A 15,321-nucleotide genomic window follows, 5' to 3' on the forward strand; every position below is an offset into this window, starting at 1 on the left:
TAATAGTCTTTGAATGTCCGATGGCATTCAGACAGATCTAGAAATATAGTGGATATTCAATTAAATATTTATCGACTAAATATTTATTGAGATTGGGATTTTTACCTTTTTAAAGCACATGTTATTTTAAAATATACTTGATATTATATAGACTTGTAGCTTTTCATTCTAGTTGATCACACAGTCTAAGAAAATCAGAAAACAATGGGACTTAGTCTTTTAAGAACTTTTAATCTCCATCTTATTATCATAACTGGGTCTCTGCTTTGATTATAACCTTATCCTTCACAGATAATTCTATTAGACAACTAGGTTAACTTATAGCAAACACAGAAGAGAACCTGGAGTTTATACACTAAGCCAACACTCTAAATAAAATAATGCAACATTGAAGTTTAAATGTCTTTATACTTCTCAATTCTCATACTACCATGAAAAACTAAAGAAAAGTGTAAGATATAAAGATTCTTAACTTTTCTGTAGAAAGGAACAAAAAGAAGACATTCCAAAATATTTACTGAAGGAGTAAACAAAATAAATATAACTGGGATTAAAAATGCATGTAGAGGGATCCCTGGGTGGCGCAGCGGTTTGGCGCCTGCCTTTGGCCCAGGGCACGATCCTGGAGACCCGGGATCGAATCCCACGTCGGGCTCCCGGTGCATGGAGCCTGCTTCTCCCTCTGCCTGTGTCTTTGCCTCTCTCTCTCTGTGTGCGACTATCATAAATAAATAAAAACTTAAAAAAAAATAAAAATAAAAAATAAAAAAATAAAAACGCATGTAGACTATTCTGATGATAAATGATCACTTCAAAAACATTTGGGGGGAAAAGAAGTCCACCGAGTATTCAGTGAAATTCAGCAATTAAAGGAACTATTGTTTTTATACTAAAGGATAAATGTATACTTGTAAAGGTGATTATGTTTGGAATATCAGGTAGTAATGCATGAACATACCTGTGTATTTTAAAAAAGGAACAGGTTGAGATAAACACTTGCTAAGAATATGTGTGAAATAATACATAATACTATACATTTGAAAAGTATAAAACCAAGGATATTTCCCTATAAGGAAGGGAATAAATTCATTTACTAAAAAGCTGTGATTATATTACAAGTATACTTTACTCCCAGAAATAAAAAATATTCCCAGAAATAAATAAGTAAATAAAATATTCCCAGAAACAGTCTGTAGTGATTTTAATAGAGAAAATTCTCATTAATTTTAATAACAACTTTTGAATATTACAAGACAGAAGTTAGAATGAAAAGGATAAAAGATCGAAAAAAGATCTTGAAAAAAGATGAACAAAATCCATGGCAAAACTATTAAAGAAATAAGACTTTCTATGAATTCAAAAGCTTTCTAATAATTATTTAGGCTTTTACTCTTGGTGTACATTATGAGAATTTCATTCTAATTTTTTCATACTACTGATGGCTTCAACCCAAGTCTACTCTTTAAAAAAAAAAAAAAATCAAATCAACTCTTTAGCTTTTTGAGCAGTTTATTTCAACTGATTATTTATACAATAGCCCTAGCTATAGTTGGCTATACTTGTAGTCTTTTCTTTTTTTTACACTTAAAGTCTTGATTTGCTTTGTCTTTGTTATCCTTTGAAATTCTTAATAATAAGGAAACTAGGGCCTATTGTTACTTAGGTTATTAAAAAAAGTACCTTCAAAAAAAAGGATTACATGGTTTATAAAATAATATAACCATGAGCTTCTGGAAATATAGGCAGTGTCCATTTCCACTCAATTTATACCATGATCTATCTATGGCAGGAATATCTTACATGTAAATGAAATGGACTTAGGTCTACTCAGCTAGTCTTCCCTTTCATTTTTCCAGCAAGCCAGATTGTTGCTGTATAATTACTATCGCAGAAGCAGTAAAGTCTGTTCTTTTAAGCTGCCATCTCATAAACACTAGACACTTCAATTTTGTTTCAGATGCTACAGAATGTGTAATACCTGACCTTAAAATGCATGAGCCAATTCTTACTTTTATTAAACTAGTCATCCCTGATTCTTCTACACTGTTATTTCTGAGACCTCAACAAGTCCCAAAGCCTTTGACTTAGAAGGTGACAGAAGTCAAAGGCACAGAAAACTCAACTTGATCCTGAAAACTAGACCAAGAGTTCTGTACTTCATCATGGAATCATGAATTGCGTCCAACAGCTGTTCTACTCACCGGCTATTTTAAACCATTTAATATGATCTGTACCAAGACTAATTCTTTTCTAAATAAGCATGTCAACACTTATACCAAAACTATGCTGTTCTTCAAAATTGTCTCCTTGAAAAGCTTAATACTTAATTTCTGTTGCCACTTTCAAATAATTTCAGAACTTTCTTTTCAGAAATCTCCATCATAGAAAATTTACTAACCACATAAAGAAATCACTCTCATTACTGTGTAAACACTGGATTAATACCTGGCTTTTTCAGCTTTCCTTCCGATCAGCTCCTCTATTCTCATGTTCCCTTAAGTTGAACCCCCGCCTTTTTCTTTCCTTTGTATTTTTAAATCAACACTGAGATTTTATAGGGTGGAGTGAACCTTTAGGAGACCCAGGGGTGTGCATGGTGGAATAAAGATTAGATCTGGAAGGAGACCATCATTTTCAGGCTTCTTACTTGCTAGGATCATAGGTAAAAACGTGTTATTTTATAGAAAACCATTAAGTTGCATAATGTCCACACTTTCTCATGAAAAAAAATACCTTCCAAACCAATAGTTTCCAAGTTAGCATTTAGAAGGATTAGAAGATGGATGTTTCCAAAATGTAACTGAAATGAGTATTTTCTGAGCTCTGCCCATCTGGAGGTTAACTTGTATCTTACCGTCCTTCCCTCCAACACATTCCATATTCTTTTTTTTTTTTTAATTTGAAATACAACTTTATTCTGATTCTAAACGAAAAGGAATGGGAATGACAGTGACAAACGAGATTTCACCACTGGATATTGTGATGGGACTATAGCAGTCTCATTATCTGAAACTCAGGAAGGAAACAACTGCGTTCCAAAACAGCTAAGTATGCAGGTCCAAAAAAATGAAGGTACTGTTTAAACTGCCACATTCACTCCGAAGCCCATTCATCTCCTTCAGCATCCCAAAGATTAAGCACATGTTCTGCTCAGCTATATAAGTGGCAAACACGCTGCACCACTGACATCACAGGACAGTTGCCTATAAAACTAGACTTCTGACGCTGGCCTCCAGCTGCACTTCTCACAGGTCATCATCCTCATCCGGGAGCATGGTCGTCTGAGCAACCTCTAGATTGTGCTCGTACTGTGCTGCCAGAGCTGGATCCATGACCACCTCTGGGGGGGCAAGAGCAGGCATGGCAACGAGCTCCAGGTTAGGGTCTCCAATTAGTTTTCTAGCAAGCCACAGGAACGGCTTCTCAAAATTGTAGTTACTTTTGGCAGAAATGTCATAGTACTGAAGGTTCTTCTTTTGGTGGAAGACAATAGATTTTGCCTTAACTTTTTTGTCCTTAATATCCACTTTATTGCCACACAGCACAATGGGGATGTTCTCACACACTCGTACCAGATCTCTATGCCAGTTAGGCACATTCTTGTAAGTAACCCTTGACGTTACGTCGAACATTATAATGGTACGCTGGGCTTGGATGTAGTAGCCGTCCTGGAGCCCACCGAACTTCTCCTGGCCAGCAGTGTCCCACACGTTGAACTTGATGGGGCCCCTGTTGGTGTGGAACATGAGGGGGTGGACATCCACGCCCAGAGTGGCTACATACTTCTTCGCGAATTCACCCGTCAGGTGACGCTTCACGAACGTGGTCTTGCTGGTGCCGCTGTCGCCAACCAGCACCAGCTTGAACTGGACTTGGGGCTCTCCCTGGGCAGCCATAGCGCTGGTGCTTCCAGAAGCGTCTCTGGCCCGTCTGACTCCACATTCCATATTCTTTATCACTGTTCATCATGCCCTGCACTAAGATTAATTTCCTCTAAAACAGTCAGTGCTCTAACTTGAGGCTGGCCTATACTACTAAGAATATTCAAATACAAATAAATAATGCTTGGACTTTGGTGGAAGGACTATGAAATCCCAAGAATTTCTGGTAGACTAGGCAACCTCCCATCACAGTTGCTATAGTACAGGTGCCCCTTTCATCTCTTACTTCCTAAAACAATAGCATATTTTTAAGGATGGTTGGGGGCCAATAACCAAAGTAGATGAGAACAATTTGGCCCATTACTAAGAAATATAACTGGGTAATTCATTTAAATCATGAGTATGAATAAAAATTTGTACTTAAGTAAACAGTTAAAAGCTCATCCATCTGAACTAAGGAGAAGACATAAACCACTGTTTGTCTGACGCAAAAATGAATATGACCACTCCACCGAAACTTTGGGGGAGTTTTCAAATGTTTTTAGTAACCAGAAATAAAGTAAACAAATGAACAAGTAAAATAAACAGAAATTAACTGAATGGTGCTCACCTAATCGGAAATTTGTAAAATTTTCATAAATTACTTGTCTAGAGTCTTCATTATTATTTTGGGTTAAAACTCATAAAACTATAAAAGGACTTGTGTTTGCAATTTTAGCTGCCCAAACTTGTTTTTCCCCATAAAGTCTAATTCCACAACTGTAAAATCACTAATGAGATTTTCACAGAAGCTTCAAGATTCATACTTTGTATGTTTTTAGATACATCTATTCATATTTCTATCTTTTAGTAGTTTGTAGATGGACATCTGCATCCTAAGATCTAGTGTGATACAACCTATCAGCACTTTCCCAATTACAGAGAAAAATGAGAAGTAGTAGAATCCAAATACATATTATGCCAAAAATGTCAAATCTTTCAAGAATTAGTTTTCTTAAATAACCATTAAAACATAAAACTCTTAGAAGATGATACATACAACAATCCTAGAAGAAAACACAGGCAATAATGTCTTTGACAAGAGCCATTGCAACATATTTCTAGATAGATCTCCACCAGCAAGAGAAACAAAAGCAAAAATAAACTATTGGGACTACTCCAAAATAAAAAGCTTTTAATATCCAAAACATATAACGAACTTACATAATTACACACCACAAAACCCAAATAATCTGGTTAAGAAATAAACATTTTTCCAAAGAAGACATACAGAATGCCAAGACACACGTGAAAAGACTCAACATCACTAACCATCAGAGAAATGCAAATCAAAACCACAATGACATATCACCTTAACACCTTTCTGAATGGCCAGAATGAAAAAGACAAGAAATAATAAGTGTTGGTGAGGATGCAGAATAAAAGGAACCCTCATGCACTATCAGCAGGAATGTAAATAGATGTAGCCACTATGGAAATCATGGAAATCAGTATGGACAGTCCTCAAAAACCTAATAGAAATACAGTATGTGCAGTAATTCCACTTCTGGGTATTTACCCAAAGAAACCAAACACTAAATTGAAAAGATATATCTATTCCTATGTTTATTGCAGCTTTATAGTAGCCAGAATATGGAAGCAACCTAAGTGTCCATCGACAAACGAAAACTAAAGAGGATGTAATATATTTCTTACACACACACACACACACACACACACACACACACAGAGGAATATTACTCAGCCATAAAAAGGATGAGATCTTGCCATTTGCAATAACATGGATGGCCCTAGAGTATATTATGCCAAGTGAAATAAGACAGGGAAAGGCAAATACCATTACGATTTCACTTACATGTGGAATCTAAAAAATGGAACAATTGAAAAAAACAAGCAAAAAGCAGAAAGAGAACCATAAGCAGAGAACAGGTTGTCAGAGGGGAGGGTGCTGGGGGGATGGGAAAATGAAGGGGAATAGAAGATACAGGCTTCTAGTTATGCAATGAATAAGTCACAGGGATAACAGGTACAGGATAGGAAATATAGTCAGTGGTACTGTAATAGCATCATTATATGGTGACTGATAATAGCTACACTTGCAGGGAGCACAGCACAAATGTATAGACTTGTAAAATCACCAAAAATAATGTACACCTTAAACTAATGTAACCTGTATGTCAACTATAATAATCGATGTACCAGAAAATAATTAAAACATAAAAAAATCACCAAAAATAATGTACACCTTAAACTAATGTAACCTGTATGTCAACTATAATAATCGATGTACCAGAAAATAATTAAAACATTTTAATTTAATAATATTGCACTAAACAATATTATGCACTTCCTAAAACTGAAAAAATGTGGTAATGTGAATTTTAAGACTTGATTCTTTAATTAAAACGTTATGTTTTGATCAATTACAGTTACATTATGAGGTAAAGAAAGCAAACAATTGAGCATTGTACCTAGTTTACATCATTTTTAAAGAAAATATTAATTTAAATGTTTTGTTAAATATTTATAAAGAAAACCCTAGAAGTAACTTGAATTTACACTCAAGTAGATTACCAAAGACTAGGGCAGCCCAGGTGGCTCAGCGGTTTAGCACCACCTTTAGCCCAGGGCATGATCCTGGAGACCCAGGCTCAAGTCCCACTTCAGGCTCCCTGCATAGAGCCTGCTTCTTCCTCTACCCTGTGTCTCTGCCTCTCTCTCTCTCTCTCTCTCTCTCTCTCTCTCTCTCTGTCTCTCTCATGAATAAATAAGTAAAATTAAAAAAAAAAAAAGATTACCAAAGACTAAAGATAATAGCATTTGTGGATATAAATGAATCTGTATTTCCTTTTTATTAATGTATTCTAAACTAGGAAATTTATACATAGATAATTCATGAAAACTCATCTTTCTTTCCCAGTCTTTGAGCAAAAAGGAAGACAAGAATTAAAATCATTCAATATTTATAGTTACCATACTGATCTGGTTGAAAGATTAATTTAGCTATACTTAAAATTATACACTTATTTAAAATATAGAGAGCTGAGAGAAAAATGATACAAGATATGGTGAAAAAAGCTAAATGGCACCAACAGGAAGCAATCAGACATGCCCTTCTGTTACGCTCAAAATCAAATATGCACAGTCGAAGGTAAGGCCTAATCAAAAATCTGTGCCATGAAAAAGGTATGAGTGGCCAGGGAGAACTAAGTTAAATTAAAGACATAAGGGGAAATAATTATTAAATGCAATGAGTCATCTTGGATTGGACCCAGTCTGGACAGATCAACTGTAAATAGTATTTTTCAGAGGGCTGAAAAAATGGGAGCATGTACTGGGTATTAGATAAGATAAAAAACTGCTAACATGGGAAAGCCAAAACTCTTAATTGAAAAAAGCATATACTAAAATAACACGTACAATAGTAGGATACAGTTTTAGTAAAGAAATACATGTGTACATATATACATACAGAAAAACATCTCAAACATATACTACAGTATTAATGGTGTCATCTCTGGGTGGTAGAAATATGATATTTTTAATTTATTTTTTTAAATTTTTTTAACTTTCTGTATTTATCCATGTACTGCTTTTGCAAAGCTGAAATATAACCTGAGGAAAAAATGAATATATATGCTTTCCTCCAAAACAATATATGAGTGACATTTTTTAAATTCCAGAATTCATAACTATACTACATCATTCATATTCATACAGTAAATAATATATATTTGCCAGCCACCTTTTTGAAGAGCTAATTTTGGTGATGGTTGTCATAATGTAAAGTACCAATTGAAAATTTAAGTAGGGTACTCATCCATCTAATAACATAGTCATCCAAATATGAGTATTTTATTTAATAGTAGGTGTCTTACAGTCAGTAGCATATATCTGTTTCAACTGAGAAACAAAATAATCATTTTTGGATTTCCCAAAAGAATTAATTTCAGAAAGTAACATAACTTTAAAGCACAAAATGTCTGACGTCTAAACAATAAACCTGTTAAGTTGATTTGGGGGAAAAAAATACACTGATTCATGATTACACAAGTAACAGGCACATTTCCTCCATACTAATCACTTAATAATGACTTACCAACATAAACTTGGGTTAATGTAAAAAAAAAAAAAAAAGACCAATTTTAGTTCAAAAATTAAAATTTAGTAGAAATGTGTACAAAGGATGCTTATGTATAAAATTATAGCTTCAAATATTTGTATGAAAGTTCAAAAGTTAAATTCAAAAAGAAAAGCAAAAAATGCAGGGCCATGGGTTCAAACCCTATGTTGGGCTCCATGCTGGATGTGGAGCCTACTTACAAGAAGAAAAGAAAAGAGAAAAAAAAACAACAACAGATCAAGTCTCAAGAAGATGGCACGTACTCCTCAGCTGGAATAACAGAAAAAAATCACAGTCTTTCAAAAATAAAGATTACACTAGAACTGAAGGCAATGAAAAAATCTAGACAGACTTGTTTGTATGAATTAACATCATGCCCTAATCCCGAACAACTGGATGAGATATGGGTGGCCAATTCAAAACTAATTAATCCACTGGCTTAATCATAATCAAATGCTCTCCTCTAAGTTAGACCCAAGAGTGAGACACAAAGATAATGCTTAGGGTGGAGGTCTTGTAAATTTGGGCAAAGCGATAAGTAAAGGAAGCTGGTCTGTGAAAGGAACAGGAGCAAAAAGTAGACATCCACCTGGGAACCTGAATTTAAGAAGCATTATGGGTCCCTAAAAGGACAGAAAGAACATTCTATTCCTATTTTTCAATGCCTATAAGACCGCACTTTATTTGTATTCATGTTGGATACCCCACATCTATCTTTACTTGAGCCAGCCTAAGTGGCCTTTTTTTTTTTTGCAAACATGTGAGCCTTTACTGTAACAATTTATACTCTCACAGCTATTTTTATTCCCTACAAATAACAAAAAACTTAAGGTTTAAATTAGCATCTATTCATATGCAGTTTAACTCTAAAAATCTAAAAATGATATTCTAAGTATTGTATGACAAGTATCAGACATTTGGAAACATCTAGCACTATAATAAACTACCAACCAAGGATATTAGTGTATTAAAATTAAATAGGTAGCAGAAAGGATATGAGAATCATTAGGATAGAGAAGTTTCATGTAAATGGACTCATACCATATGTAGTGCTTTTCTCCCTTGGCTTGATGGTTTGAGATTCCAACCATGTAAGCATGTATCGATTCCTTTCTGTTGCTGAATAATTTTCCTTCATATGGATGTAGTGTATCCATATTGTGGCATGATTTTTAAAAATTTATTCACCAGTTAATATTTAGCTTGTTTCCCATTTAGTATTATTATGAATAAGGCCACTATGAACAACAAAAAATTGTGTACATGTGTTTCATTTCTCTTGGATAAATTCCAGGTAGTAAGAATGTCGAGTCATATGGTAAGTGTATGTTGACTTTATAAGAAAATGCAAAACTGATTTCCAGGATGGTTGTGTCATTTTTCATTTCTACTTGCAACACGTAAGAGTTCCAATTGCTCCACATCCTCAGGAACACTTGGAATTATCATTTGCCAGTGTTGTCTTTAATTAAGCCATTCTAATCCACGTGCAATGTTGTCTCATTGTGGTTTTAACTTGAATTTCTCTGATAACAATTTTAATGACATTGAGCATATTTACAAGTGTTGTTGGCCATTCTCTTTTGATCCTTTGTCTTTTTTTTCAATTGGGTTGTCTTTTTTTTTAAGTTCTATGTCACAAGTCCCTTTTGAAATTAAATTTAAAACATTTACGCAGTAATAGGAACAATGCTAAGAATTTTGATGCATAACCTCCATTACCATCAAGTAACAAAATAAAGTAGAAATATGTACTCACATCATAAGTCACAGTCTATCTCCTATATCATTCCCCATTTCTCTGGAATGCATGGTTCACAATATTTACAAAATGACTCAATGTATTAACTAAATTAATTACTAAGAATTTTGTTTGGGGGCTCAGAAAAGTCAATGGAGAGGTATTTTTTTAAAAAGCAAACAGAAAATCAAAGTAATACAACTCTGACATACAAAAAAGTGATTTTATAAAGAATTTCAAATAATGAGTATATATTATTATGCTTTTAATAATCTTTATAGTACAGTAGAGCTTCTGATCCTGAAGACTTCATTTTAGGAATATAAGGCATGAGAAAGAAAGTAAATCAAACTGGTACCAATGAACATAAGAAGCAGAAGAAGGAGACAAAAGACACAAGATAGCTCTCAAAAATCAGTGACTTAATATACTAAGCAAAACATAAACATAAAAGCAAACCAAACTGAATATTCCATGGGAAAAATACTAATAGATCAAGAAAGAACTCAAGGGAGAACCCATGTTCTAAAGTGCCTAGAGTTAGTGTCCAATACAGTAGATAACAGGCACATGTGCCTGTTTACATATAAATTTTAAATAATTAAAATTCAGTTCCTCAGTTGAACTAGCCACATTTCAAATACTTATTAGCCATATTTGACAGTACAGATAAAAACAAAACAAAAAAACTTTCATCACTGCAGAAATTCTGTCAGACAGTGCTGGCCTAGGTTATTCAACAGGCTCACCTTAAGAGCCTAGGGAGTTTTACTCTTATTTGGATTTTTTCCTATGAAGGAAATAGAGCATTTTACTTTATTATTTTGTTAGTCTTACTCAATACTCTAAAAAAAGAATATTTATATTGTGCATGTATACTATCCCCTAGAAGGTAACCACAGCATTGTATTAAGCTTTATCATTCCTTTGCTATTTAAAAATAATTGTACTATATATGTCTCCCTAAAAAATGCATTGCTTTGTTTTGCCTGCTTAATTTTATATGCAGAGAATGAGACTTTTTCTTTACACCACTTGTTCTTTTCACTATTTCCACTTACTCTGAGGTTTACTCTCATTCATCTAAATAACATTGCTATTTGATACAGTACACTACAAAAAGCCCCATTTTATTCAGAAAAGCTAGACCTAAACCAATGAAATCACCAACCTACATAACGAAACTGTGTAAGTTACAAACAGAATGTGAAAGGTTCCCAACAATTCTCTATAAAACAAGTCAATGTTTTCTAAATTACATTTAACTACTCCTAAACTGAGAACTTTCTTGTGCATCAAAGACAGATCTTAGTTCCTACACATACATATATCTTTTCTGTTCTCTTTTTAATTATAGAGCAGTGGATAGGTTTCCTCAACAGGAGCACTGGAACTTGTTAGAAACAAGGAGAACTTGTTAGAAAGACAAATCTTCTGCCCCAACCTAAATCCACTGAATGAAAAACTCTGGGGATGGGGTCAAGCAGTATTTGTTTTATCAAGCCCTCTAGGTGATTCTGATGTGTGCCAAAGTTTAAGAACCTCTAGATAAGTATCTCAACAATCAGTATAGACAAGATGTTAAAGACATGTACAAATTTCTAACAGTTAATCAATAAACTCAATTACCAAAAATCGACTACCCTTTTCCCATTTGTTGCATTTTACAAACTTCAGCTTACTCTAAAATATTACTTTAAAAATAACTTAATAAAAAAAAAATAAAAAAAAAAATAAAAAATAAAAATAACTTAATAATCCAAAATACAAAAAACAACAGTTACCAGTTTAACTAGATATGTATACTAACAGTTTACTTTCTTTCCCACTCCCTCCTTCCTTCTTCTCTCCCCCTACCCCTTCTCTCTATATATAGTTTTTATTCTGAGTGTCAAATTTTTCTTTAATTAGCCATTTTCTTTTTTTTAAGAATTTATTTATTTATTCTTGAGAGACACACATACAGAGGGGGGGGGGGGCAGAGGGAGAAACAGGCTTCCTGCAAAGATCCCATGTTGGGACTCAATCCCGGAGCCCAGGATCACACCCTGAGCCGAAGGCAGATGCTCAACTGCTGAACCACTCAGGCATCCCTAATTAGCCATTTTCTAATTATGGTCTCTTTTTAAAAACCATTTTCCATATGCACCTTGGCCAGTTGCCTTTCTTTGGTAAACACCATCTATGTGTCCTTTTCTGGTTTTTCTATTTCTAAACAGAGATTTTTTTTTCTTTGACAACTTCTTTAAAGGCTCTGTATGTATTAAGGCTCTCAACCCACTGTTACACAACTGCAAACACTTTCCCAAACATGTAGTTTGTCCTTATACATTTTTTAAAGATTTTATTTATTCATGAGAGACACAGAAAGAGAGGCAGAGACATAGGCAGAGAGAGAAGCAGGCCCCATGCTGGAAGCCTGATGTAGAACTCAATCCCCGGACTCCAGGATCACAACCTGAGCCAAAGGCAGACATTCAACCACTGAGCCATCCAGGCGTCCCTATATGTCTCTTCAATCTCTTTTAATTTTTAGTAGCACATTAAAGTAGTAAATTAAAATTATTTCTCCCCAAAAAATCATGCCCAAGTCTTAACATCCAGTATCTCTGAATGTGTGACCCTATTTGGAAATAGGGTCTTTGCAGATGTAGTTAAAAATCTCAAAATAAGACCAAGCTGGATTTAGAATGGCCCCTTCATCCAAAGACTGGTGTCCTTATAAGAAAGAGGAAACAGAAATCTGAGACACTGAGACATAAAGGAACAGGCTATGTAAACATGGAGGCAGAGACTGGAGGTATGCTTCCACAAACCAAGAAACATCAGGGTGCCACAGAAGCTAGAAGAGGCCCTACCAACACCTTGATTTTAAACTTCTGGCCTCCAGAACGGAGAAGGAATAAGTGTATTTTATGCCACCCAGTTGGTGGTAATTTGTTAGGGAAGTCCATGAAACTAACTTACCTATCTAACAGAACTTTCTGCAATAATGTAAATGTTATATATTTGCAGTGCCAAATATGGGAGCCACTAGCCACATGTGGCTATTGAGCACCTGAAATGTGGCTAGTGCAAATAAGAATCTGGGTTTTTAATTATATGTAATTTTAATTATTTTAAATTGTAAAATGTTTCCCTTTTGTTTTTTGAGATTTTTTTTTTGTGATTTTTTTTTTTGGTAAGGGAAAAGGAAAGAAACTGAGGAGTTGTTCTGTCAAGTTTCCCAGTCTAAATTTTTCTGACTGTATCTACTTGCTATTAATGAACATTTTCCTCTTCTGTATTTTCTATAAATTAGTAGTTGAATTTAGATTTTTTTTTTTAAGATTTATTTATTCAGAGAGAGCGAGAGAGAGGCAGAGACACAGGCAGAGGGAGAAGCAGGCTCCATGCAGGAAGCCTGACGTGGGACTCGATCCCGGGACTCCAGGATCACACCCCGGGCTTCAGGCGGCGCTAAACCGCTGCGCCACCGGGACTGCCCGAATTTAGATGTTTTATCAGATTGAAGTTCAATTCTTTTTGTCTAGGGGGTGGTAAGCAAGACTACTCCAGAGTAGTATCTTGTCTTCTATTAGGAGGCAAATGTTCTGGCTTTCTCTGGTGTTAGTATCCATGATGTTCAATTACAATAATTTATTAAGGTCTACAAAAATGGTAATACTCTAATTTTATAAATCTTTTTGCTTATATTAGCTAGAATAGTTCTATAAAAAGAAACTTTTCATCTATTATTTAGCTGCCTAATGGTATTGCTCTTAGAGGAAAAGCAAGATAAACACTCAAATCTTTCTACTTTCAAAAATAATGATTAGTTTATTAGCATCCTCCACCACTATCACTATGACCAGTAATTTTTTAGGAGTCTTTATGAACTCACATACTTAAACATATATGTTCTGTCTCAATCCATTATAGGCATTATCTTTATTGAAGCTCAAATTGTCCCATTTTTGGCCAGTAGAAAGCTCTTCAAATTGGACCCCAAGTCTTTCTGACAAGATTCTACAGTCTTTGAAGCTTCCTCATTATCTCATAAAACAAGATGTTTCAGGCTCATTTTGAAAATCACCTGCCTCAAATAGGAGATTGGCCCTTTTTTCCACGTATCTTTGATTACTTTTAATGAGAAATTAATGTGTAGAGACATCAATTTAGATGCAAAAAAAAAAACTTTAAAAATTGAATTCTACACTTTTATTAAAATTTTTATTTGCAATTGGCTGTGTGTCCATTATCTGCCATAAACTCTTAGAATTGCTTCATGTTAAACAACAGGAAATAAAAAGCCAGTTTTTCATTACCAACATATTTTATTTTTAATATGTTCACACAGATTATAGAGAAAAGCAGATTTTATCAGGTAATTCAAATTTTTTTACAGTGGATTCTAATAACTTGAAATCACTAAAATTCAATTATTACATCATTAATTGACAATCCTTAAAATACCTTCAGTTCACAAATTTTTTTTTCTCACAGTATAGAAATATGATTATATACAAAGTGTGGGAGTAGGATTATAACTATATATATAATTATATACTTTTAATATGATTTTTAAAGTAGGGTTTACTAGCAAATTCCAATATACCTTCAATTTTTTATTTAGACTAAATTTTTTCAACTAAAGCAACTTGATTACTAATATTTTAAATGACCTGTTACCATATCCTAATTATTATTAGGTCGTGGCCACAGCTAGATGCTGGTACACAAATCCAAATGTTAAAATGAACTTAATCTATTAATCACAAAAAGATAGCTACAGATGTGTTTTCCACTTGCACGTAAGCTAAAAACGTTTGCTATAGGAGGTCCTTTACTAACATTTTATCAATATTGCAAACGTTTTTTTAAAAGAAAATTTGAAGGAACCATTACAAAATTAAACTAAGTATGTTTCAAGGAGATCACTATTATTCACAACTAAACAACCAGAAGTCTAATATTATAGGAAATGTGTTTAATAAATACATCGTGTAAATGGCTCGACTACAAAAACAAAAATAGCATCTAAATAATTTCATAATATCTTACCTAGCAAGTTTAATTAATGATAAATTTATTGACTAAAAATCAGCTAGGAAGCAGATCTGTGCAAGGGAAAATGGTATAGAAATGTATGAAACAAATTCATATACACACACGTGTTCATACATGTATATTCATATACACACATCTCACCTATAACTATTTCTTAGATGGACAGATGGATGGATAGACACATGCACATATGGAAGGAAAGAAAATGAGTTAATATTGATACTTCAAATTCTAATTCAACACTATAGGATTTTGGCCTTCCAGTCTTCCTTCCCCCTTTTCATATTTAAAAGTGTCTCCTCAAAAAATAAATAAATAAATAAAAGTGTCTCCTCCAACAATAAGAAATCTGGCTTCCATTACCCATAAAATACTTCAACCCTGAGGCATGTAGTCCAAATACTATGTTCTAAAGTTAACTTGCGCTGGGGCACCTGGGTGGCTTAGTCAGTTAAGCATTCAGTCCCTGGTTTCAGCTCAGGTCATGGGTCCTGGGACTGAGCCATGGTGGCTGCTTAAAATTCTAT

The 15,321-nt window shown here is 34.1% G+C and overlaps 2 protein-coding genes across 10 annotated transcripts in view; both read right to left on the minus strand.

The window, feature by feature from the left end:
- The window catches only part of TCF12 (transcription factor 12), a 383,835-nt gene that overhangs the window by 315,742 nt on the left and 52,772 nt on the right, over positions 1 to 15,321 (minus strand). The window lies entirely within an intron of this gene.
- LOC121484203 (GTP-binding nuclear protein Ran-like) lies at positions 2,898 to 4,073 on the minus strand. The gene has a single exon (XM_041743089.1). The coding sequence runs from the start codon at positions 3,945 to 3,947 to the stop codon at positions 3,246 to 3,248; it is 702 nt and encodes a 233-aa protein (XP_041599023.1). The 5' UTR covers positions 3,948 to 4,073; the 3' UTR covers positions 2,898 to 3,245.

Source organism: Vulpes lagopus, chromosome 2 (assembly GCF_018345385.1).
Source record: "Vulpes lagopus strain Blue_001 chromosome 2, ASM1834538v1, whole genome shotgun sequence".
NCBI lineage: Eukaryota > Metazoa > Chordata > Mammalia > Carnivora > Canidae > Vulpes > Vulpes lagopus.

What these genes read in the sequence shown, in the direction of transcription:
- LOC121484203 (XM_041743089.1), bottom strand. Translation starts at nt 3,947, where the DNA reads ATGGAATGTGGAGTCAGACGGGCCAGAGACGCTTCTGGAAGCACCAGC.